The sequence below is a fragment of the Euprymna scolopes genome, chromosome 37 (genome assembly GCF_053919585.1).
Source record: "Euprymna scolopes isolate OS-2025 chromosome 37, ASM5391958v1, whole genome shotgun sequence".
Lineage (NCBI taxonomy): Eukaryota > Metazoa > Mollusca > Cephalopoda > Sepiida > Sepiolidae > Euprymna > Euprymna scolopes.
This window is the reverse complement of record NC_136518.1, coordinates 28,827,937-28,854,752: the sequence shown is the minus strand read 5'-3', so window position 1 is coordinate 28,854,752 and position 26,816 is coordinate 28,827,937. Positions and strand designations below refer to the sequence as shown.

General features: G+C 37.0%; 1 protein-coding gene across 12 annotated transcripts in view; it reads right to left on the bottom strand.

Moving 5' to 3' along the window:
• Positions 1-26,816, bottom strand: part of LOC145261115 (uncharacterized) — a 535,668-nt gene that overhangs the window by 271,582 nt on the left and 237,270 nt on the right. For 3 of the 12 annotated variants that reach the window (XM_080119344.1, XM_080119346.1, XM_080119353.1), the window contains exon 1: positions 1,084-1,305. The exons of 4 other annotated variants lie outside the window; for them this stretch is intronic. In XM_080119344.1, coding sequence (XP_079975470.1) covers positions 1,084-1,092 — 9 coding nt within the window. In that variant the 5' untranslated portion in view covers positions 1,093-1,305. Of the gene's footprint in view, positions 1-1,083; positions 1,306-3,583; positions 3,732-26,816 lie in introns of those variants that run through there. 5 more of the 12 variants (XM_080119339.1, XM_080119343.1, XM_080119350.1 and 2 more) reach the window with 4 other exon arrangements.

Here is a 26,816-nt window from a genome sequence, read left to right as displayed (position 1 = left end):
TCACTTTTATCGACTTTTTAAAACTTTTTTTTTTACTCTTTTTAAATGACAACGTTAATGTTTATGAATATTGAAATAAAACATTATGTTTATGAATATTGAAATAAAACATTACTACACATTTATTAATAATATCTTTTTTTTTTTTTTTTTTACTGTTTTACTGTTTGTGTCACTTTTATCGACTTTTTCTTTTATGAAACTTATCGGCGGTTCTTGAAATTTACTTACCACAAAACTTGTCGGCGGTTCTTGAAATTTACTTACCACAAAATGATGATAGAATAATAAATTTACTTACGTTTAATCAATGTTATTTTCTTTTTTAAATAGCATTTTCTTTTTAAATGACGACGTTTTTACTGTTTATGAATATTAAAAGAAAAATAATTACTAAACATTTATTAATAAGAAAATGGGTGCTAGTGCACTTATGATCCGCGCTATATTTTAAATCGTATTTCTAAGCTTAAAGTTTAATTTTTTTTTTATTCAATTGTAAGGTTAAAGTAGAGAATAGGTACAAAACACCCTCCCCGTGTTAAGAATGGCTTTTTAAATAATAACGTTATTTCAGCACGGATCAATAAGTGCACTAGTACCACAAAATGGTGATAGAAACAGTAAAAACGTCGTCATTTAAAAAGAAAATGCTATTTAAAAAAGAAAATAACATTGATTAAACGTAAGTAAATTTATTATTCTATCATCATTTTGTGGTAAGTAAATTTCAAGAACCGCCGATAAGTTTCATAAAAGAAAAAGTCGATAAAAGTGACACAAACAGTAAAACAGTAAAAAAAAAAAGATATTATTAATAAATGTGTAGTAATGTTTTATTTCAATATTCATAAACATAATGTTTTATTTCAATATTCATAAACATTAACGTTGTCATTTAAAAAGAGTAAAAAAAAAAGTTTTAAAAAGTCGATAAAAGTGATTAAAAGTGAGATATCTATATATCTATCTATCTATTCTATATATATCTATAAAAACAGAGATGTGTGTGCCACAGACGATTTCTGATTGGTTAATCCAATAATCACATCTCCTAAAAAACAATGGTTTCTACGCTCTTACCTTTACCATAAAATATTATGGCTTTATTTATTGTCCATCTTGGAAGGGTTTAATTTTTTAATAACTTGTTAATTACAAATTTAAAAAATACGAAACTTATATACGAAACTAAACTACACGAAATCAAATGCTCCTACAAACTTAGGAGTAGTACGAGCAAGCACACGCGCACACACGCACACACACACGTTCACTACCGTCACGTTGTTATGGCAACCAAACCCGCTGACTTACATAAAAAGTAAACACACACAGCAAATGTGATTTTCTTCATTTTCTCATTTCACTCGTTGTCTTAAATTCATTTCGGGTTTGTATTACTGTACACACAGATTCGAATAAGTTGCCAAAAAACAAATATATAACAAATAAATGTTATCAAAGGCAAGATAAGTTACTTTTCTACCAAACTGGATATATTTTTCGTGTTTTTATTCAATTTAACATGTTTATTCAGCTCGAAAAGCATACAGTGTTTACCGATGTATTGGAAAATTCAAGATGGCGGCCGATTCTCTCTTTAACACGGTAAGTTTGGAAAAAGGTGTAATAAATAAAAAACCGGTTAAAATACTGTTAAAAACTCGCTCAATATATGTTACCGTGACATAGGTTGACATATATTCGGTGGGTTTTTAATAGTATTTTGTATAGTTTTTTTTATTTATAACACCTTTTCCCAAACTTACGGTGTTAAAGAGGGTGTGAGACGCCATCTTGAATTTTCCAACACATCGGTAAACACTGTATGCTGTTCGAGCTGAATAAACATGTTAAATTGAATAAAAACACGAAAAATATATCCAGTTTTTATCGGTTTTTTACCTTCTCTGCAGAAGTACAAAAAAAAAAAAAACGGAAGGTACTTTTACAGAATGTTAAACTAACCCTAACCGATGTTTTATGTTTAGTTTAGGAAAAGTCAGAAGAAACAAAAGTCATTATTGCATGAAATATACGTATTTAGTTGAAGTATTGTTTATGTCAATTCTTTCGAAGAAATTTAGCAAGAATACCTGTAAACCAGGAAATCGGTAAAATGTCATCATGGATGAATACTTATCTATTATAATTTCTACCCTTGACAAAAACTTAGCCATAACAAAAGAGATTTATTGTTCAGATTGTTTTTGAGATTGATTTCTAAAAAGATATTTTATAAATAAAATCGACATTAAAATTAAAGACTTAAATTACAATAATTAAATTTAAACATTCTTATTTCAATATTTGGCACATAACACCTGCAAAAATGATCACAATGTCAGGATTTCATTTTATTTCAGAATCGATGGCAAATTGTGTAGATTGATATCTCATTATATTAAATACTAATATTTAACATTAGTTTATCATTTAAGCCGATAAAAGGCCTTTTTTTTTCTTTTTTTTTTCTTCGCGTCATAAAAGGATTTGGAGTTTCCTAATCAATCTTTTCGGGTGCAGTTGCACGCTCTCAAAATAACTAAAGTGTTGGCTTTAAAAAAATTGGTTCATTAAAACTAAACAGGTTTAGTTTTAATAAAAAAAAAAATCGCTTTGGTAATTAGATATGTCGTATAATCGCTGAATAAAACCGCTAACGAGTTGAATGATTACGACATAAAATTAAACTCGGGTTCCTGAAACGGAAACTTCGTTTGTTTTTGTTTTTTTGTTATCAATATATTTACATTGTTATTTTATTTTCATTTTCAATCATTCGAACAGTTTTCTTTTTCAAGTAATCCAAGTTACAAAATTCCCACTGTTTACTATGCTAAAATCACAATGACTAATGTATACCTATTAACCCTTATCCTTGAGTGGCCTCTGGGCCTTGATAAGTGGTGACACCCATGTAAAAAAAAAAATTACTCGAACAGTTTTCTTTTTATAATGTATAGTTTTAAAAGTTTAAAAACTATATAGTTTTTACTTCAGGAAAATTAATGGGTCAGTTTTTACGATGTGCCCTGTTAAAATACTGTTAAAAACTCGCTCAATATATGTTACCGTGACATAGGTTGACATATATTCGGCGGGTTTTTAATAGTATTTTGTATAGTTTTTTATTTATAACACCCTTTCCCAAACTTACGGTGTTAAAGAGGGTGTGAGACGCCATCTTGAATTTTCCAACACATCGGTAAACACTGTATGTTTTTCGAGCTGAATAAATATATTACATTGAATAAAAACACAAAAAATATATCCAGTTAGGTAGAAAAGTAACTTATCTTGCCTTTGATAACATTTATTTATATATTTGTTTTTGACTATTTTTTCGAATCTATGTGTACAGTAATACAAACCCACGATATGAATACTCACGTTGTTATATATATATATATATATATATATATATATATATATATATATATATATATATATATATATATATATATATATATATATAAATGAGATTATAGCAGTTAAAAAACATTTTTAAAACACACACACACCTTTTTCAAAGTGATCAGAAATCGTATAAAAGTAAAAAGGGTAAATTTTTACTTACTTTCCAACTTAATCACCTTTAACGTGACTTTTACAGTTTTTTTTTTAAATGGAATTCATTTACCGATACAAAAGAAATGATTAGTAAATAAATCCATGAATAAATATAATAAATGGTTTATTTTACTACTTGCCAGGATGCGGAGGAAAATGAATGAAGGGGGAGGGGAATAAAATAAAAACATTTTGGAAACAGAGTAAGTTTGAAAGAATTGCTTTGCACAGAAAGAAATTAATGAAAAAAGAATAAAATTAAATTTCTTTTCTTTCTTGATTTTTTTTTAGTTTTTTATGAAAAGGGAAGTCAAAATTAAGACTATAAAAAACAATTTTTATTAAGAGCGAACCTCAGTCGTCAGGTCTGTAAAAAAAAAGACGTGGAATAATCAAGAAACAAAAGATTGGCTGGACTGGCGGGATATCTGGGAAGAGGGCTGGAACATACAGCCAAACTGGCATTCATAACTGGATTCCCAGACGATGTATCTGTGGCATTACAGCAGCTACCGAACATAGAGAGAATGGATGTCAGCAAACTGATACCGACTGCACGGCTTTTAGTCAGCAAAAGGGTCGTAGAAACTCGGATATTGGCCGCAAGTGCGCAAACTAATGAGACTAATAAGGGAAAGAAAGAATCAAGCCTTCAGTGCTTTAGATGTCAAGGACCGCACCTAAAAAAAGATTGCACAGAGATCCCTAGGACCAGGGCAACATGCTACAATTGTGGAAAATTTGGCCACATTGCGAGAAACGAGCAAGGGGGAGCTTCTGCGCCGCAAGCTACCCTAGCAATGAAATGAAGGCGCGATACTGGCCTCTTCCTATAATAGAAGTAGAGGTGAATGATTCTGTAATGACTGCACTTGTCGATACTGGGTGCACCACTACTTTAATCAATTCCAAACTTTTGAAGGGATATGGAAGGAGCGGTACAGTAAAAGCAGTTGATGGGAGGAATATAGAATGTAAAGGAGCCAGACAAGTGGAGATAAAAGTCTGTGGAATGCACGTAAAGGTGAGGGCAATCTTGATGAATCACATCGTTGATGGGATCGACGTCATAATTGGAATGGACGTGATTAATGAGCTGGGAGGTGTAACTATAAAGAAAGCCAAAGTGAAGTTTGGAGATATACAATGTGCCGTGGCTGCCCATCAGCTGAATGTTTGCAAAATCGAGGATAAAGACTTTGAAGCAAACTTCGATGGAGATAAATGGACAGTAAGATGGACATGGAAGGGAGAGCCTCCAGTATTGCAGAACAAAGTCCAATATTATAAAAACTCTCTGGAAGGCGATAAGAAATTAGAATTCGAGAAAGAGGTGGAAAGATGGATATCGGATGGTATTCTGTTACCATGGAAAGGAGAAAGAAAAGGCGTGTTGCCATTGATGGCAGTATTTCAGGCCACAAAAGGGAAAGTTAGGCCAGTGTTCGACTTTCGTGAGTTGAACCGTTTTGTGGCGTGTCATACAGGGAGCGACATAATAGATGTATGTGATGAAAAGATAAGAAAGTGGAGACAGTTGGTAGGAGGGACCGCAATAGTGGACCTTAAGTCTGCCTACCTGCAACTACATGTGGCAAAGGAACTATGGCAGTACCAGCTGGTCTGTTATAAAGGAAAAACCTATTGCCTAACACGATTAGGATTCAGACTTAATGTCGCACCAAAGATTATGGCAGCCATTTTAAAAACAGTATTAAAGAAAGGAAGTAGGACGAAAGAGGCCACTGATTCATACATTGATGATATAATGGTAGACGTAACGAAAATATCGACACAGGAAGTTGTGGAACATTTGAAGGGGTTTGGGTTAGCAGCAAAATCTCCGGAATCCCTGGACGGAGGAGCGGCACTGGGCCTTAAGCTTATGAAAAATAAGATGGGTGCACTAATGTTCAGGAGAGGCAACGAGATCCCAGAGATGGGAGGAGAAATTAGTAGGCGGGAGCTATTTTCAATCTGTGGTAAATTATTGGGGCACTATCCAATTGCTGGATGGCTGCGATTAGCATGCAGTTATGTGAAAAGAAGAGCAAATGGAATGGATTGGGAAGAAAAAGTTGATTGCAAAACCATGAAAGTGATGCAGGAGGTTCTAGCTGAAGTGAAAAAAGAAGACCCTGTTAATGGCGCTTGGCACATACCTGAAGTAAGCACAGGAGTCGTGTGGTGTGATGCAAGCAATGTTGCAACTGGCGTGGTTGTCGAGATTGGCGGTGTGGTGGCGGAAGATGCAACTTGGCTGAGGAAAAGTGATGACTTTAATCACATTAACATAGCTGAATTAGATGCTGTTCTAAAGGGTGTCAATTTAGCTATCAATTGGAGACTGACAAATATTGAAATAAGAACTGATTCAGCCACTGTACTCAGTTGGGTGAACTCTACTGTGGAGGAGAGTGGCAGAATACGAACAAAGGGTGCCGGAGAAGTGATAATAAAGCGGAGATTAGGGATGCTTAGAGAGTTGATGTCTGAATTGAAACTGCAAATAAAAGCAGTGTTTGTGCCTTCTGAAAGAAACAAGGCAGATGCGCTAACACGGATAAAAAAACAGTGGTTAATTGAGAAAGAGGAGGCGCCGATATGCTGTCTTGGAATTGGAGAAATTAAAGAGTTGCATGACATGCATCACATGGGAGTGGAGAGAACATTATATTTGGTGAGGCAAGTGGATCCGAATGTAAAACGGGAAGAAATTCAGATGATAGTAAAGAACTGTGTTCGGTGTCAATCGATCGATCCTGCCCCAAATATACATAATCCTGGGGAAATTGGAGTTTTAATGAACTGGACGAGACTAGCCATTGACATAGCACACTACCGAGGGGGAGCGTACTTATCAATAATTGATTGTGGGCCAAGTAGACTGGCGATATGGAAGGAACTGCGAGTGAAAGCCGCATCTGCAGTTGCAACTGAATTAGAAAAGGTGATGCTTGAACGAGGTCTAGTAAGGGAGGTGATAATGGACAACGGCACTGTTTTTCGCTCAGAAATCTTTCAGACGATGCTAAAAAAATGGAAGATTAAAAGTTATTACATGGCAGCCTACAGACCTGGAGGAAATGGCATTGTGGAGCGACATCATCGGACCGTGAAAGCAATAGCTGAGAGAGGAAGAATATCGCCTGAAGAGGCCACATTTTGGTACAACATGTCCCCTAAGGTCGGGCAAAGAGATGACACAGTACCACATAGAGCAATCTTTAATTACGAATGGAGGCATCCTAGAGACATGTCACCGGAAATTAATGATCAAGGACCAGCCAGAATCCAAATAGGAGAAGAAGTTTGGGTGAAACCGCCTAATGCCCGACGATGCACAACGCAGTGGGGAAGAGGAGTGATAACAGGAGTGCAATCCCCAAACAACTTAAGTGTCAATTGAATGCCACGACATGTTTTAGATTTAAGGCGTGTGGTCCATTTAGGTGATGAGGATGGTGGTACTGAGCCAGGGAGTGATGAAGATGAACCGGTGCCGATGCAGAGACCGCAAAGAGAACGCAATGCGCCGATCTGGACACGGGATTATGAGATGTGAATGATCTTTAATGATCATGGGGGCGTGTAGTAAAAAAAAAAAAAAAAAAATCGTGCAAACCGCCCGCTTCAGAGAGTGAAAGAAGAAAGAAGAAGAAGAGAATGGCCACTGCGTCTATTTATAGACTAGAGATCATGGGAAGAGTATGCAAATAACTTTGGACGGTTTTGTCCTATAAAAAGCCTGTATTTGGGAGAGAGGGTGTCTTTTTTGTTTGGCAGAAGCAATTGCTGTCAGAAGTGCATTGGACTGCGGAATTGAAGAGTGAAGATTGAGTTGTGGGGTCATTGTATTTAACCACATATTTTAAATGTAATTTTTGTAAGAATGATAGTCATGCAGGTTTCCTTTGTAAAGTTTTCCCTACTTTGCAGGACAGATTGTCTCAATGCACTGTCCTCAAGTTGTGTAAAAAATGTTCAAGTCCTAATCATTCCACCGAGAAGTGTAAAGGAAATCAAAATTTATTTAGGTCTTGTTGGAAGTGTGGTAAAAGGGATCATGCAGGATTTTTGTGTCTCAATTTAGATCTAGCGCCCGTAAACTCTAATCCTTGCTTGCAGGCAGAAGGCCAATTTATTTTGCCCCTGGTGGAAATATCAGCTACTAAGAATAATATTAAATTAAATTTTAATTGTTTGCTTGACACTGGTAGCCAGCGTTCGTATCTGTCCGGCGAGATGTGTAGAATGTTTAAATTCGAACATGATTATTCTAATAGTAATGGTTTTTTTGATTAAAACCTTTTTGGGTTCTTCTCAAAAACGTTTGGATAAGATGAATTTGTTTGTCAAATATTCCGAAAGTGAAATTGAAGTTCCTTTCCTTGTTGATAATGATTTAGATTTGGATTTCCATTTGCCGGGTTTGAGGGATTGTTTTGACAGTTTGACTAGAAATGGGCATAAATTATCCATTAATATTCCAGATATTATCAATGATACTGTGAAGGTACATGGGTTGTTGGGAGTTGATGCACTAAAAGTGTTGGGACCTGTGGAGTTAGTAGAATTTATGGAGGGGAATGCCTTAAGGTTGGCAGTATCTCAAATTTCAGGTTAGATTATATCTCCTCAGCTAATGAAGCTTGTACAAGCCTTTTTCAAGTCTCACACAAAAACACACATTCACATTTCAAGTTATGTCATATACATACACGCACACAAACATGCGTGCCCACGTCACACATGTACACATATTCACGTTCGCGTACATACACTCACATTCACGTGCACACGAATGCACACATGGACGACATCACTTCCGCTTTCTAAGGAATTATACACATGCGCAAATGACCACCGGAAACAAGTATAAAACAAAGAGCAACAACCGGCTTCTTCCTTTTTTCGAGACTAGCCTCCTAGGTGGCTGGTCGGCGCGCGCACACGCGTACCTCACGCCCACTTACTACTATGTATGGGGCACGAGCTATCAGACCGTATGTACACATTCACACTCTTTCTCTCTCTATCTACTACTGATCCCTGAGAACACCTTCGCGTAGCTGACTACTAACTGACGTCAACTCTCATATCCTCTTCTTTGTCTACACGCTGGACTATCATTCTCAATTTCCACTACAACACTCATTTCTCTTCCCACGCGCGAACAAGCGATAGTGAGATGAACCCACATTTCCTATTCTTCTACAACACCAACCCCGCAACGAACACTGGTTACACATGCGTGGCCATGAACACATGTTATAACTAAAACCTTCTATTCTTTCAACAGCAAATAAACGACGTTTATCTCTACCCATCAAGTGAAGGGGGTCTTTATTTCCATATGGTCCGCAACATTTTATGGTGACCCCGTTATTTTAAAATGAAATGGATGAGGTTGAACGAAGCACTCATACACACAGACTCTCTCTCTACAGCAATAAACCGGCTTACAACGAGAGACGCACGACAAAATATAGACTCTTTCTCACCAGCTAACAGCGAGAGATGTACGCAAAACTAACCACGTGTGGTACCCTTTTCTTTCACTTGTTTCTTTCACGAAACAAATTCCTGTTCGTTTAATTCAATTTAACACGTCGTTCGTTTCTTCCTCGAGACAATTCATTTTCCCTCGGAACGCGAGAGGAGTACGCATTTCCTCCTATGCCACAAGTCCACAACAAACTGGCGCCCGACTGAGGTGAAAACGAACAAGCATGGCGACCCTACCTTTTTTTAAATTAATTGTTTTGAGCGAGACGCACGTTTTATTTGATAAAGAAAAAAACGAACTTTTCAACAAGAAAACCGCTACCGAAAAGGACCTCAACGAGCAACAATGACGAAACCCTCGGCAGAAAACGAACACGGAGCTGTACACTTCTTACCGAATTTTTAAAAAAATTCGAGCTCGACAAACATTTTCACGTTTCCTGACATTACCCTGCAACAAACGCGAGGAGCAAATCACATAGGCCTATGCAATTCCCTCCCGCACAGCAGACACAACAACAAAGAAACAGGACATCCCTATCAACACATAGGAAGAAGTTGAATCAACAATATGAGTTGAGATGCATGATGCACGCTGATAAACTCAAAACTTGGAAGTTTCGTTGACAGCCGGCAACCACGAACGAATGCACAACAAACGCCCGTACAGACAATGTACATACACTACCGCAGACGCACGTGTGAAGACAATGGCAACCAAACCCCGTTCAACAAGAACGAATGCGCGACTAGTGCCAGTCCAAACGATGCACACATTACCGCAACTCACTTGCGAAGATGCCGTCAACTGGGCACACATGACACCGTCAACACGAAACAAAAAATTTTCCTTCCAAACGAATAATTCACTTCTCTGTCCAAGCAACTCTTTGCACATGTCAGCACACAACAAAAAACCAAACAAACAGATGCCACCCTAAAAAAAGAGTAAACGCCTTTTCCACGCGTAAGTAAATACCCTTTTTTTCGAGCCATCTCCGTTTTTGACATTCCGTCCATTTCGACGTTATTTTTATTTTCAAATAACCACACCAACAGCAAAAAAAAAAAAAAACAGGACAAAAAAAATCAACTACCGAAAACATTACTCACAAAAAAATATATATATATATATATATATATATATATATATATATATATATACATATATATATACACATAAATATATATACATTGCATGTATTTTTTTTTCCTAGGAAGGGGAGTATTGTACGAGCCTTTTTCAAGTCTCACACAAAAACACACATTCACATTTCAAGCTATGTCATATACATACGCGCACACAAACATACGCGCCCACGTCACACATGTACACATATTCATGTTTGCGTACATACACTCACATTCACGTCTATAGACACACACGCTAACGCACACATATGTACGCGCACACGAACGCACACATGGACGACATCACTTCCGCTTTCTAAGGAATTATACACATGCGCAAATGACCACCGGAAACAAGTATAAAACAAAGAGCAACAACCGGCTTCTTCCTTTTTTCGAGACTAGCCTCCTAGGTGGCTGGTCGGCGCGCTAGCCGCCGCCGTTTCGGCGCGCGCACACGCGTACCTCACGCCTACTTACTACTATGTATGGGGCATGAGCTAACAGACCGTATGTACACATTCACACTCTTTCTCTCTCTATCTACTACTGGTGCTTGAGAACACCTTCGCGTAGCTGACTACTAACTGATGTCAACTCTCATATCCTCTTCTTTGTCTACACACTGGACTATCATTCTCAATTTCCACTACAACACTCATTTCTCTTCCCACACGCGAACAAACGATAGTGAGATGAACCCACATTTCCTATTCTTTTACAACACCAATCCCGCAACGAACACTGGTTACACACGCGTGAACATGAACACATGTTATAACTAAAACGTTCATTCTTTCAACAGCAAATAAACGACGTTTATCTTATCCATCAATTGAGTCTTTGTTTCCTTCAATTCCATTCGTTTCATTATTTTCTTCTGGCGAGCTAGGTCCGCAACAAGCTTGTGGTTGTAATTATAGCCAAATAATTTCCAGCTATTCAGAGTGTCCTTTGACTTATGTATACTATGTTTTGGAACCCAAGTCAAATTTTTTTGATCCCTTCGAAAGTTTTGTTGAATCTTCAGTTGATAGAAAATTGGAGAGAATGTTCAGCCTGGAAGACTTAGGAATTTCAGAAGATTCAGTCAGCAATTTTGATGCTAATAAGCTGAAGGACTTTCGGAACTCCATAAATTATCAGAATGGGAGTTATTATGTGGACTTACCATGGGATGAGGATAAGTTGGTATCTGTTCCTTCTAATTATAGAGTAGCCCTCAATGTACTTAATAGAGTAGTTGACAGGTTCGTAATGGATACGTCTATTAATTTAGATTTAATTATATTTTGTGATGCCTCACTAAAGGCATTTGGGTTTACTGTTTGTCTTCCAAAGGGGAGCAGCTAATTTATTATTTGCCAAAGCCAAGGTGGTTCCCTCAAATAAGAGAACTTTACCTTCCTTGGAATTGATGTCTGTATTTTTAGCCTTCAAATGTATTCCCAAGTTGTTGAAAATTCTTCCCTCTGTGTTAATAAAGCGAATCATTTTAGCAGTTGATGCTCAAGTAGTTCTATCTTGGGTGTTGTCCCAGGATATAAATACAAAAAATATATTTATCAGAAATAGGCTGAAGGATATTCATGAATCCATGAATCAATTGAGGGGTCAAGGTTTTGAACTCCTATTTAAATATGTACCTTCAGCTGAAAACCCGGCTGATTTGATAACAAGAGGTGTTTCCATTCGGAAATTTCGGACGGCATTACAGTTCTGGTTGCACGGACCACTGTGGTTGTCTGGTGAGAGTGTGCAATGGCCCTCCAGCAATTTGAAATGTCTTAGCACTGACAATCAAAGAATGGTTTGGATGAATGCAACTTCAGAAGGGCCGAACATTTCTGATGTGACTGCAGTATTGGATTTGGAAAGGTTTTCTTCTTTGTCTAAAGTGTTCAGAGTTTTTACCTTTGTTTTCAAGTTTGTTTATGCTTTAAAAAGGAAAACTGATTTTGACCCTGTCGCAGCCGCCAAGACATATTTGGTTAGATGGATTCAATCTTCCTTTCTCTCTAAAGAGAAGTTTTTCTTGTTAAACTGATATTCCTTTTCTTGTTTCTGATTTGAATCTTTTTTTGGATAGTCAAGGATTAATTAGATCTAGAGGTAGAATTGAGAAATCTGATGCCTATCCGTTTGAAGTGGTTTGTCCGATCTTATTACCACGATGCTGTCATTTCACTGATTTAGTAATAATGGATGCTCATGTGAAGTGCAAACATTTGGGTATCGCTGCCACCCTCCAGAAACTACGCTTGTCTGGTTTTTGGATTAATAAGTCCAGACAGGTAGTTAAATCTGTTATTTCCTCATGTTATTTATGTAAAAAATATAATTCTATGTCATTTAATTATCCTAAAGTTACTAAATTACCCAAACATAGAATAAATTTTGTTAGACCTTTCCTGCATACCGGTATAGATTTTACTGGCCATTTGTGGGTAGAAGAAGAAGACACAATGAAGAAAATGTATATTTTGATATTTACATGTTTCAATGTGAGAGCAATCCATATGGAGTTGGTTAACGATATGTCTACCCATGCCGTGATTCTTGCCTTTGTGAGATTCTTTAATTTATACGGCATTCCTACCCATATTTATTCTGACAATGCTCGCTCCTTTATATCTAGTGGTAATATGATTAAAGAAGTATTTGTGTCTGATGAATTTGAGGGAAAATTCAGTTCTTATAACATTAAGCATCTTACCATTCCAATGTATTCAGCTTGGTTTGGAAGTGTATGGGAACGTCTTATTAAGACAGTAAAATATTGTTTGTATAAATTGGTGGGAACGAAAAAATTACATTATTTTGAGTTGCTTACTATATTATCTGATGTTCAGAATTCTGTTAATTCACGCCCGCTTACATATAGATGTTCTGGAGATTCTAGTTTGGATATCATTTCTCCTAATGATTTCATTTATCCTCATTATAAAAATTCTGTATTTTTAAATGCTGACAATAATTTTTTTGAAAATGAATTACCTCAAAGATTTGATCTAATAGATATTTTGGAAAAAAGAGATTCCTTACTTAAGAAATTCCACAACTTGTAGCATCACGAATATTTACTTAGTTTGAGAGAACAATCTGGTGACCTTTACCAAATTGACTTTAAAAATATTATTAAAATGGATGATGTGGTGATTATCAAAAATCCAGCCAAGTCCAGACCTTATTGGTCATTAGGTAGAGTTGTCGAGGTTATAGTTGGCAGCGACAATTGTGTGAGGTCTGCCTATATTAAGAAACCAGATGGCAATATTCAGTTACATTCTCTCAAACATTTGTTTCCTTTGGAGCTGTCGATAACTCATTCTCACCAAATAGAACCCCCCCCCAAGGAAATTACGGAAGTAAACAATGATAATGCAACTGCTACCAGCAGTTCTACTACGGAAATTAATGCTAGACCTAAAAGAAAAATCTCAAGAATTTGTAAATCCAAAGATGACTATCTTTGGCATTGATATAGGGTGTATTTTGTATTGCCATAAAAAAAAAAAAAAAATGGTCAATTATGAAATTTTGAAGAAATTGAATAAGAGGAATTGTTTTCTTTTTCCTTTCTTTTTTTTTTTGACAGGAGAGTTTGAGAATTTTATTTTTAAATAAAAAATAAATAAGTAAAACAGAAAGGCTCAGTAAAAAAGAAAAAATTGTAAAATTTATTTTAAAACGGATTTAAGATTTTTTCCAATATTTGTGAATTTGAGCGGTTTATTTGAATTCAGCAGACGACCTTTTTGAGCTTTCTCATTGGCTGTTTTGTGTCACGTGATGTAAACAAAAGAAAAACAGAGTTTTCGTTTTAAGCTAAATCAACAAATTTTATCAGATTGGAAAATATTTCTGAACTGATCGGTTCGGATTTTTTTCTGCTCTCCGGAGAAAATATCGATACCCTTTTAAAATGTTTTCTTCGTTAAAATCTTTCTAGAAATGTAGCGAAGGGCCGAGACAAATTGTTCTCAAATAATTGATTGAATTTCGAATCTAGAATTCTCCGTAAAAAAATTAAATATTTTGACAGAGTCAAAATATTAAGAATTTGTTTTAAAATATTTTGGGAGAAATCCAAAATATTTCAGTGAATTTCGAAATAAGATTCCAGAGAAATTTTATTTTATTTTTCGGATAAAAAATCCGATATATATATATTTTGTAGTCTAAAATGACTAAATTGAAAAAAGAGAAATTTATTATTTTTCCCTGAGGGAAATATTTTTCGGACAGAGATCCGATATATATATTTTGAAGTCAGAGTGACTAGATTTAAAAAGAAGAAATATTAATTATTTATCGAAGAGATAAATAATAAATTAAAAAGAATTTAAGAGAATTGAAACAAGGATTGTTTCAGAATATTCTCTAAAAAGAAAGTTACGGAGGTTTTCTTGAGTTCGAAAGGATTTTAATTTTTAAATATAATAAAAAAGAATATTAAAAGCTACATTCTCCTATTTAGGCTCTTTTTTTTCCAGCTATTTCCTTTTCAGATTCATAACCAAATTTTCCCGAGAAAAAGACGCCTCTGAATTTGTTTTTTCATAAAATTGCCGCTGTCTGGCAAGATTTCAAAAGAAGAAGAATAAAAGAAAAAGAAACCAATGAACTTTTTTCTATAGACTTTTTTTACAAATTTTAAGAAAAAAAAAAAACAACTCTCCATGAAAGAAATTGTTTCTTGCATTATTTTAGAGCTTGTTTGCTTTAAAAGCACAGAAAGTCTTATGCTGTTAAAAAAAACAAAATGTCGTCTGCTTATTATAAAAAAAGCGTGAAAACTCAAACTGTGAGTAATATATTTTTTCCCTTTTGTGTGTTAAAAAGAAGTTTTTTTGAAAATCGCATATGGACAAGTATGCATTGTTAAATTTATTTTGTACATTTATTTTGTGTAAATTTGTTTTTTTGTCTTTAAAATAAATTTCTTGTTCCTCTTTTGCACGAATTATTTAATTATTTAAGCGATTTATATATTCATATTATTCCACTACAGAGAACTTACAGCTTAAAAATGCTAAATTTTTTAAGTTTTCTTATTACTTAACTTAAAAAATTAACTGAATTGGTAACCTCGCACTGAAAAATATTCTCATCACTTTCTTTCCTCCAAGTGTACAAACACTTTCTTCCCTGGGGGAAATTACGTTTGGTCCTTAATCTTCAAATTCCTATTTTAGTCACCTAAATTAATTAGTGTGAAAGGATCTTAGGAATTTCAGCATAGAATGATATGCCGGTAGATTATTACATTACGGCAAAACCATCATTCACATTCCACATGTCAACTTCGATAGGTTTCCAGGTATGCTGACACCGTTACGGGTTGTCTATTCCAATAGCCTTTCTTAACAGGGGGAGGTTTGGAGTGTCTATTCAGAGACCAGTTTAATTGGAAATGTTTCGCTTTCATGTCGAGTTGCTTTAATTCAAAATAACATTTTCAATTATTTATTTGTTAGAAAAAAAAAAACACTATATTATTCAAATCCAATGTTGGTTTCATTACCAAATTGTTTTATTAAACTTTTAGATGTTTTACGCAAACTTTTAAATGATTCTTTTTCCAGTTATATAGTTGCTTTAATTTCCAAAAAACTTCTCGCAATATTTATTTGTCCAAGAAAAAAGAAACTATTTTATAAAAATCCGATGTTGCTTTCATTACGAAATTGTATTAAAAGTCTAATTTTTTTATGCAAATTTTTCACTAAATGTTTGTCCAATTATATTTTGATAAATTTTTATACAATAAATGTTTTGGGTTTGTTTTGGTTATCAAATGGCGCTCGCCCATATTAAACCCTGATGAATGTCATGTGACTGTCTGTTTTTAATAACCAAAAATGTTCCATGTAAAATGACGTTAAATTTGAACAGTCTCAAACTCAAATCCAACAGTTCTCTTCTCTCTGCACTTTCCACACTGACGTCCAAAATAAAGAAGACGACTCTTTTATAGAGAGACCCAAGAACATCTCATTTGCATACCCTCTCGTCACATCACGTGATTTTCAGTCCATAAATACCAGGGGGCAGCCATTTTCATTTTCTCTTTTTTTTCTTTCCTAACACGAGCCGCACGATGCATGCGGTAAGCTTCTTTACTTTTAACCACACGCCCCCTTGATCTCTAAGATCAATAATTAGTATCATAGTCCGCCGTCCACGCTGGCCGTCTTCATTCACGGTGTGATCGTCGAAGAGGCTCTTCTTCAGACACTTCAACATCAGCATCAACCTCCCCTTCCTCTAATGGCAAGGAGACTCTCCGAATATCTAAAATGTGACGAGGCATTCCGTCAATCGCTACCTTGTTTTTGGAGAGTACTTCAGTCACTGTACCTTTTCCCCAGCGAGTTGTGCAACGAGAATTGAGTGGTTTCATCTACACCTCTTCACCAACTGCGATGTCCACGCAGGTCTGTACTTCTCTCTGCATTACAGCCAATAGATGTCGCCATTCATAAGAAAAAATAGACCGGTGCGGCACTGAATTTTCATCTTGACCAGCCTTCGGTGTCATATTGTACCAAAAAACTGCTTCTTGGGGCGAAATCTGGCTTCTTGATGCTACAGCTTTTATAGTGCGATGGTGCCTCTCTATAATTCCATTTCCACTTGGACGGTATGCAGCTCTAAAATATAGCCCCACATTCCACTTCACACATAAGTCTCTAAAAACTTCCGAGCGGAAAGACGTACCATTATCCACCAACACCTCTTCTACTGGCTCCCTTTCCATAAAAACCTCCTCGACAACTCTCTTTGCCTCTTTTGCTGTTTCATTCTTGATTTTCCGCCATATCGCTACTCTCCCCAGCCCACAATCAATCATAGTTACATGCGGTTCATGTTGATAATGTGTGATGTCAATGGCCAATCTTCTCCAATTCTCTTCAACATGCAGTTCCCCTTTTTCATGTCTAGTCGGTGCAGGGTCGATTGATTGGCATTCCCTACATTGTTCCACCACGTTTTGGACATCTTGCATTGTGACGTGCGGGTTTACTTTTCTTGCCAAGTAAAGGGTCCATTCCTTTCCAAAATGATGCAGGTTATGCAGGTCTTTTAAATTCTCTACTGCACAATATGCTGGAGCCCCGTCTCTTTCCTTGTGTAGCCAGGCTTTCTTGACTCTTGTCAGCCCATCGGCTTTATTTTTTTGTGACGGAACTAAGGTAATAGTTACCTTTAGTTTGAATTCTCAAACCAAGTCTCCCAGCGCTCCAAGTCTACGCTTGATAAGCATCTCCGCTGCTCCTTTTGTTTTGATCCGCTTATCACCAGACAGCTCTGATTTAATCCACGACACCACTGTTGCAGAGTCTGTTTTAACGTTCACTATCTGTAGCCCCCATTTTAAAGCCAGATTGATGCCTTTCATCACAGCATCGAGTTCCGCAACACTGATATGGGCGCTATCATCCTTTTTGCGTAGCCAAGCAGCATCTTCAACAGCCACTTTTCCTATTTCCAATAATACTCCTAATGCTACACTGCTAGCATCAGTCCATATCACCCCTTCATGGCCCTCCTTTACATGCCATTCTCCTCTCACAGGGTCCATATTTTTTCACTTCTGCAATGACTTCTTGTATCATGAGAAGCACTTTTTGATCAACTGCATCTTCCCAAATGTCTGTCCCAGTCTGCCTTTTAATAAAACTGCACGCAGTTTGCAGCCATCCAGTTATTGGGTAGTGGCCAACCAGCTTTCCACATATAGAGAAAAGCTCTCTCTTGGCTAGGTCAACCTTGGCTTCAGGAATCTCATTTCCTCACCCAAACATCAATTTTCCTGTCTTATTGTTCTGTAGTCGAAATCCCAAAGCCATTCCGTTTTCCAGTGACTCAGGCGGTTTTGTCGTCAGTCCATATGCTTTGATATGCTCTCTCACCCTTTCCGCAGTCACCTCTGTTTCATCCACTAGTACATCATAGATATAAGAGCAGGTGCCTCTCTTCACTGCATTGTCTTTGGCCAGCACTGTCTTAAAAACTGCCGTCATTATCTTTGGTGCGGAGTTCAGACCAAATCCTAATCTGGTCAGACAATAAACTTGACCTTTGTACTCTACCAATTGATATTTCCACAATTTCTCATCCACATGAAGTTGGAGGTAGGCTGACTTCAGGTCCACAATTTTAGTTGCCTGCTTCATTCTCCTCCATTTCCTTACGACTTCTTCACACACGTCGATTCCGTCCTTTGTGTGACAAGCGACAAACTTGTTCAGCTCACGGAAAGTCAACACTGGCCTAACTTTCTTCTTAATAGGTTGGACCACAGCCATGAGTGGCAAAATTCCTTCAACTTTCCCTGACCACAGCTTTGATATTCCTTCATCTATCCATCTCTCAACTTCTTTTTCAAACTGCGGCTGCGCAGCTCTTTTCAGTGTGCTTTTGTAGCAGCTGACCCGATTCATCAATACAGGTTGCTCTGCGGTCCATCGCCATTCTACCATCCATTTTTCGCCATCGAAGCAGGCTCGAAAGTCATCATCCTCAATCAAACATGGTTGGGGTTTCGACGGTTGGTTGGTATCACCCCTGGTTACACTTCCTGTCATTCCCGGTGCACTCTGATTGCCAAACTTCACCTGGCCTTTAGCAATAGTAGCTCCTCCCAGTCAGTCTATCGCCTCCAGGCCCAGCACCACATCAATTCCTGCAACCAGTCTATCCAGCACGATCACTCTTAGCCACAATGGCATATTCCTTACTACAATCTCCGCATCGGCCTCTCCACAACATTCCACTTCTCTGCCATCCACCGCTCTAACGTTGCTGGTTCCATTCCAAGAGTTGGCAATGCTCGTAGTAATAAGTGTTGTACATCCAGTACCAACAAGAGCTCTAGCCCTCTTTCCATTGATTGTGATCACTAACTGTGGCAACAAACTCTCATATGCCTGTTCAGTATAAAAGGGGTGGCTACTGGCGCAATAGCACCCCTTTACTCGTTTCCCGGAAGCGAAGGGCAATTCCTGCTAATGTGCCCTACTTGGCCACACCGAAAACAGATAATGTCTGGCTGTGGCTCCCTACAGTCTCATCAGGTGTGGTCCTTGACATCAAAAGCATTTACCGGTAAATCCATGGCCTTGCTTCATCACTGGTCGCTCCTTTCTGCTTGCCACAGCAGCCGTGACCGCCCCCAGCTCACCGGGCTGTTTTGCCAAAACTCTAGCATGCCTTAGAATCTCCTCCACCTCCATGGTTTCAATATCAGTAAGTGGTTGCAGTTCCATAGAGATGCGATCAGGGAAACCAGTTACAAGCGCCAGCTTTACAGTCTTCTCAAGGCTGCGTCCCTCATATCCAGCCAATCCTGCTAGTCGCCTTATCTCTGCCACATACACGTCCACAGACTCCCCAGTCCAGGTGACTCTTTTGAGCTTGTTGTAAGCCTCAAACGTGCTCTCATGCGGTCTTTAACCGGTTTTCAATGCTCTCAGCAATGGCCTGATCCGTCTCTCCCATTTCTAGATAGACCGCTAGAGCACTTCCTTCCAAATATTAACGTGGCTACATCCTCGATCTTCTGCAGCCTTGCCACCAACTTCAGCTTGTTAAGCCACGCAACTACGTCACCTTCTCCAGTAAATAGCCTCAGGATATCGCTGCTCAATCTTACTCGGTCACCCATTTTTGTCACTGTGCCGAAATAGCTTGACGTTAAATTTGAACTCAACCTGAGATCAAAAGTCTCAAACTCAAATCCAACTGTTCTCTTCTCTCTGCACTTTCCACACTGACGACCAAAATAAAGAAGACAACTCTTTTATAGAGACCCAACCAATCTCATTTGCATACCCCCTCCCCCCTCTCGTCACATCACATGATTTTCAATCCATAAATATCAGGGGGCAGCCATTTTTTTCTCTTTTTTTCTTTCCTAACACGAGCCGCACAATGCATGAGGTAAGCTTCTTTACTTTTAATCACATAAAACTTTCCCGTTCGGTTAGCCTTCCTGGCCGATTGACGTCACTGATATAGATCATTTTAAATACCGGGATTTCCCATTGTGTTCTTTTGTTTGCCCGGATATGCTCCATAACATAGGTCACCTTTCCTGGGATTGACTTATTGTGTTCTTTGATCGCCCAGACACCTCTCTCTAACATTTAGATATGATTCTAGATTGCAAAGGTTGTATCAGCCAGACTTATTTAGTGAGTATTTACTAGTGCTTCCTAGCATAGACTATTTCAATTTGTATTCAATTGTTATTCATTCTTAATTCCTTTATCCAATTTGCTAATGATGTTGTTTTTTCTTATTAACGGGTAGTATTTAAAAGATGCTATATGGTTATTAAATTTATCTTAAATCTATCTTAATTCTTATCTTAAAAACAACGACTGTAAATATGTAGGAACTGGAAAAAATAAAAATGAACCTGGGCTGAAATTGCATGAAGATTCTTTCAAAGATAATCTGAAAGGGAAAATAATTCTTTCAAAAACGAATCAAATCAAACTTTAATCCAATTTAATATAATTAGTTTGATTTAAATTTGTGTATATATATATATATATATATATATATATATATATATAACTCAAATGACCTAGTAACGGGTGTTGTAACCCAACATCCGGTATACAACTTCCATTTGCACATGCGTACATAAACAAATAATCAACGTGACAATAAAACGTATTGTTTTACTGTGTACATTTTACGCGTCCCAATAGTTTTTTTTTTGCGTTTAAATTATTCAAATAAATAATAGTTAATACTTTCCGCATTTTTTTACATCATTCATTTTCATATTACATTTAAGTTATTTTAACACAAGTTTTTTTTACAAATTAATCTACTTTAACCCGTTGACAACCATAACAGCATTTTACAATGGCTAGTTACCCACCGCCTTCCTTTTTTTTTTTTAATTTATTCTCCATTTTTTTAAACACCTTTCTTAAAAAAACATTTATACATTTTCTTCTACACAACCAACATAAATAAATAACCCCAAAAATGTTTTTTTTAATTTGCATTACAAATAAATAATCAACGCGACAATAAAACGTATTGTTTTAGTGTGTACATTTTCAGCATCCCAATTGTTTTTTGCATTTAAATCAAAAGATACGGAGGATGTGCAATAAGTAATGCCCCTGACCCATTTCCCATAGCAGTAGAGCAACGAAACTTGGCACAGTTATTAGTCTTTCTCTCCATAGGAACCACCCAGAGTTATGCATTTCTCCAATTGTTTGATGCAGCTCTGGAGACCGTTTTTGTAGAACATCCCAGTTTGGTCCTCCAACCACGATGTGACTTCAGAAATCAAGGCTGCATCATCTTTCAAAAACAACTTCATGGCTGGGAAGAGGTGAAAGTCAGAGGGAGCAAGGTCAGGAGAGTAGGGAAGATGGGAAGGATTTCATAACCACACGCCCATGCTTCTGATCTGGTGACATGTGAGTTGTGGACTGGAGCGTTGTCCTGCAGGAGGAGGGTGTTTGCTGATCTTGCCCCACCTCTTGATTTTGATAGCTTCTCTTAATTTCCTCAAAAGTGAAGCATAATAGGCTCCTGTAATTGTGGTACCCTTTGCCAGGAAATCTGTCATCACTACTCCGTCCTGGCCCCAAGACTGTGAGCATGACCTTGCCAGTGGTTGGCTGCATCCATGCCTTCTTTGGAGGTGGTTAGTCCAAGTGCTTCCACTGCATTGACTGGGCTTTGGTCTCTGGATCATAGTGGTGGACCCAGGTTTCATCCTGTGTAATCAGTCTTTTGAAAAACTTTAGAGCGAGTGCTCAAAACAATTAGATATTATAAAAAGGCTGACTGGGAAGCCATCAGAGATCTTATCAGAGATGCCCCATGGGGATATATTTTTTCTCTTCCTGCTGAACAGTGCGCAAATAAGACCACTGAATGGTTCAAAACAGCAATGGAAGCACATGTTCCCATGCGGAAATTTTATAGCAAGCCCCACTCTCCCCAATGGTTTACTTCGACTTGCGTAACTGCCATTGCTCAAAGGCAGCATGCATACCGCAGAGTTAACCGACATAAGTCCAGTTGAAACAAACAGAAGTATATAGAAGCTAGAAGTAACGTTAAGAAAGAAATAGCGACAGCTAAGAGAGAATTTACTGAAACCACTAAAAAACGCATCGAAGCACAAAAATTAGGAAATCGTGACTTCTGGAAAATCTACAACAGTGTAGTAAATAATGGGCAATCAACAATTCCCCCGCTAACCAACAATCACAAGGCTGTTTGCTCAGCAACCGACAAGGCTAATATGCTTGCCAGCTGGTTTGCCTTGAACTCAACACTGGACCCTACCAACCACCCCCTGCCTGACTTTCCTTTGCGGACAGACACCACGCTAGACGATCTAAAAATCACTCCTGTTCAGGTACACGCTATCATAAAAAACCTTGACACTTCAAAAGCATGTGGACCTGATCTCATCCTAGCTGTGCTATTAAAAAAGTGCTTAGCCGAAGTAGCTCCAGTTCTCTCCAAACTCTACAACAAATGCCTTAATGAATCATGTTTTCTGGGCTGTTGGAAAACTGCTTCTGTTGTACCAGTATTCAAGAATTCTGGTGAAAGAACTGACCCATCAAATTATCGCCCCATTAGCCTCCTACCACTTTTCGCCAAAATATTTGAGACCATAATTAACCATGCTCTAGTCCATCACTTTACAGATGCTAAACTTCTGACTGACAAACAATATCGATTAAGACATGCCCGTTCCACAGCTGACATCCTCACTGTAATCTCTGAACGTATATACCATTCACTGGACAAAGCGGGGGAGGGCAGAGCGGTAGCTCTAGATATATCTAAGGCTTTTGACAGGGTATGGCACAAGGGTCTCCTCAGGAAAATTAAATCATACGGTATCACTGGTAGAATACTTAACATAATTAAATCCTTCTTAGATAAGAGAAAAATCCAGGTTGTCCTCGACGGTCGTACATCTAAATAGTGGGATATAAATGCGGGAGTGCCTCAGGGGTCTATCCTTGGACCTCTATTGTTCCTGATATTTATTAATGACCTCCCCGACAAAACTGCCTCTGAGATGGGTATATATGCTGATGACACTACACTCTATAACAGGCATGACAGGAAAACAAATGAACACAAATCTAAAGAAATGGCAAAAACACTTGAGGATGACCTCCAATCTGTAGTGGAATGGGGACATAAATGGATGATCACATTCAATGCTGCCAAGACTAAACTGGTTTCCTTCAATAATTACAAGAAACCTCTGCCACCAATAGCAATGGCCAGTGACTCCCTGTCTGAGAGTACATCTTTCAAACTGCTTGGCCTAACGATCACAGGAAACATGAGTTGGAACAATTATATTATCATTGCCAGGGCCGCTGCGAAAAAGGTAGGCTCTCTCTACCGTGCTAGAAAACTAATGACACCTGAAAGTATCCTGTACCTCTATAAGGCCACCATTCGCCCATGTATGGAGTATTGTTGTCACATTTGGGTTGATGCATCTGCTACTAGTCTCTCACTCCTTGACAAGGTTCAAAAAAGAGTCGCCAATCTGATAGGCCCTGAACTGGCATCTAAGCTTCAGCCTCTGTCCCATCAACGAAACGTTGCATCCCTCTGCCTGTTCTACAAGTATTTTAACGGTGAATGCTCTGACGAACTGCAGACACTTGTGCTCCCACAACGTAGACATCCTCGACAAACACGACAGGCAGCTAAATTCCACCCCCACACAGTAGAGATCCCTAGATGTAAAAGATCTTTCTACTCCAGTAGTTTCTCCCCCAGAACCGCTAGACTCTGGAATTCCATTCCAAGTTCCTGCTTCCCTAACTGTACTGACATGCAAAAGTTCAAGTGCAACGTGAACCGACATCTTGCTGCCCAAATCCCAACAGTGCCCCAGTAGTTGCTGCCCCTGATAGTAGCTCCTACACCAAAGTGGCAATGCACCTTGTTTGGGGTGAAAATGTAATAAAAAAATTTTTTTTTTAATCTTCTTGGCACATCACCAAATTCATCCTTGAGCACTTGACACGTTCTTTCTTCTGGAATGGTGTGAGCAACCTGGGAATCCATCTGGCAGACACCTTATGCATATGCAAATTGTCATTAATGATAGTTTCCACAGATCCTGTACTAATCTTGACATCTTGGGCTAATGCACCAATCTTTCAAAATGGCAGCCTCAACTTGATGGACAGGTGCCTCATCAATGGCAGAAGGGGGGGGGCAACCAGGTTTCCACAGACTTCCGGCCATTCACAATGCCAGCGTTTTACAAGGTCATATGATGGAGCATTATCACCATAAGTTTCTTTCATTTCATCAAAAGTCTTCTATGGTGTGCGTCCTTTCAAATACAAAAACCGGATCACTGCTCGACATTCAACAGGCTCCATTTCACACCTAACTCAGTTTAAAGATCTGTAAAACAGAAACCACGATTAGTTCGGAGCTGTAATTTGCCACATGACCCGTAGAGATATAAATCATTGCACATGCAAAATTTCAGCTAGATCAGACAACTGGAAGTGGGTCTGGGGCATTACTTATTGCACGCCTATTGTATATCAAAATTTGAATTTAACTTTAAGTATTATGGTATTTGTTCAGTGCACATTTACCTATAAGTATTGCAAACCATTTATAATTCAATGGCTGTAATTTTTTTTTTCAAAAATATACAATAATAAACAGAACGACTCATAAAAATCTATCTATATTCTTTTTTCATTTTAATATACTTTCATAGAAATATTTCTGTTATGTCACAAAAAACTATTTTCTTTACATCACAAGTGTCACGCTCATACATTAATTCCATAGCTAATAAAACATACAGACCCAACGGGTCACGAGTAGTCTAGTATTTTATAAATGTTTTATACACATATATAATATATATATTGCATATATATTTTAAATATATTATATATATATATTCTATAATTAGATTATATATTATATAATTATAAAACTCAAATGACCTTGTAATGAGTGATGTAACCCACTTTCTGGTTTACAACATCAGGTTGCGCATGCATGCATAAACATTAACCCATAACAACATTAACAAATAAACACAAATCGCTTCTTTTGCAGATTTTGACCTGTGCACTGAAATATTAACGTTATTATTTCAAAATTATTATTTAAAATGGGAAGCGTGCAGGTGTTTTGCAACTATTCTTTATTACAACTATACTATTGCTATTTTCTTTTAACTAAACAAATTTAACCCGCTGACAAACATAAGAACAATTGTAGTAAAGCCAAGACTACTACTACTCTCTATCCGTCCCGTTTCCTTCCTTCCTTCTCTTTTATTTTTTGTTTACATTTCTAGATACAAAATAGTTGTGTGAGTACGGTGAATTTGTTGACACATTTACTAATCTGTTTCAATATTAATTTTATTTTATTTTATTTATTTAGGTCTTATTTTTTTTCCTTCAGGTTTTATTAATTATTATTTTTTAAAATTTTAAGTTTCTATAACTTGGTGGAAGGATTCCAATATGGGTTTTTCATTCTTATATTTCTCATCGGTAGGTTCATGTGCGTTTTTGCTGCTCAATGACTTTACTCAGCGTCTGATTTGTAGGAAAATCATGTTTAATTTTCGCTTTTTGAGCGATTATTCGGAAAAATAGGTAACTTTACATGGATAGGGAGGATTTTTTTTTCATGTTTGAGTGATCCGTCCGTGATTTTTTATTTTAATATACTTTCATAGAAATGTTTCTGTTTTGTCAAAAAAAAAAACTATTTTCTTTACGTCACAAGTGTCACGCTCATACATGAACTCCATAGCTAATATAACAACGGGTCACAGGTAGTCTAATATACATTATATATTCTTATAAATCATATACATGCATTATATATATATATATATATATATATATATATATATATATATATATTATATATAGATATTATATATTTATATATATTATATGTATATATATTATACATATGCTAGAGATGTATTATATATATTATATAAATTTATATAATATATATATATTGTATATATATTTTGTATTATTATATAAATATTATAACAATTTTATGTACGAGTAATATGCCATATATATAGATTACCAATATTATATGTATTTTATATATTATATATATATACCTTTATATAAAACTAGCATTTCAGCCCGGCGTTGCCCGGGTGTTTGGATATGAATGTTGAGCAACAAAAAAAAAAGTGGTAGTAGGAAGGCAGGCTCGAACCCGTACCGCAAAGGAGGAAAAGAACGGGGTAAAACTTAACGTTTATGCTGTTACAACTACCGCCGAACTGGAAGCTACATTTTTTAAAATTAAGGCTAGACAATCTAAAGGAGAGGATAACTTTCCAAAATATCGGCGAAAACAGTGACCCCCCCCCTGTAGAAAAGTTCCTAGTTGAAGGGGAAGATATTAATGTTTTTAGCCAATTTTTCGATAGTTGTTGTATGAAAGATCGAACACAGGCGCACAGACACTTTCATTTATATATATATATATATATATATATATATATATATATATATATGTAGATGTATATATTACAGATAGAT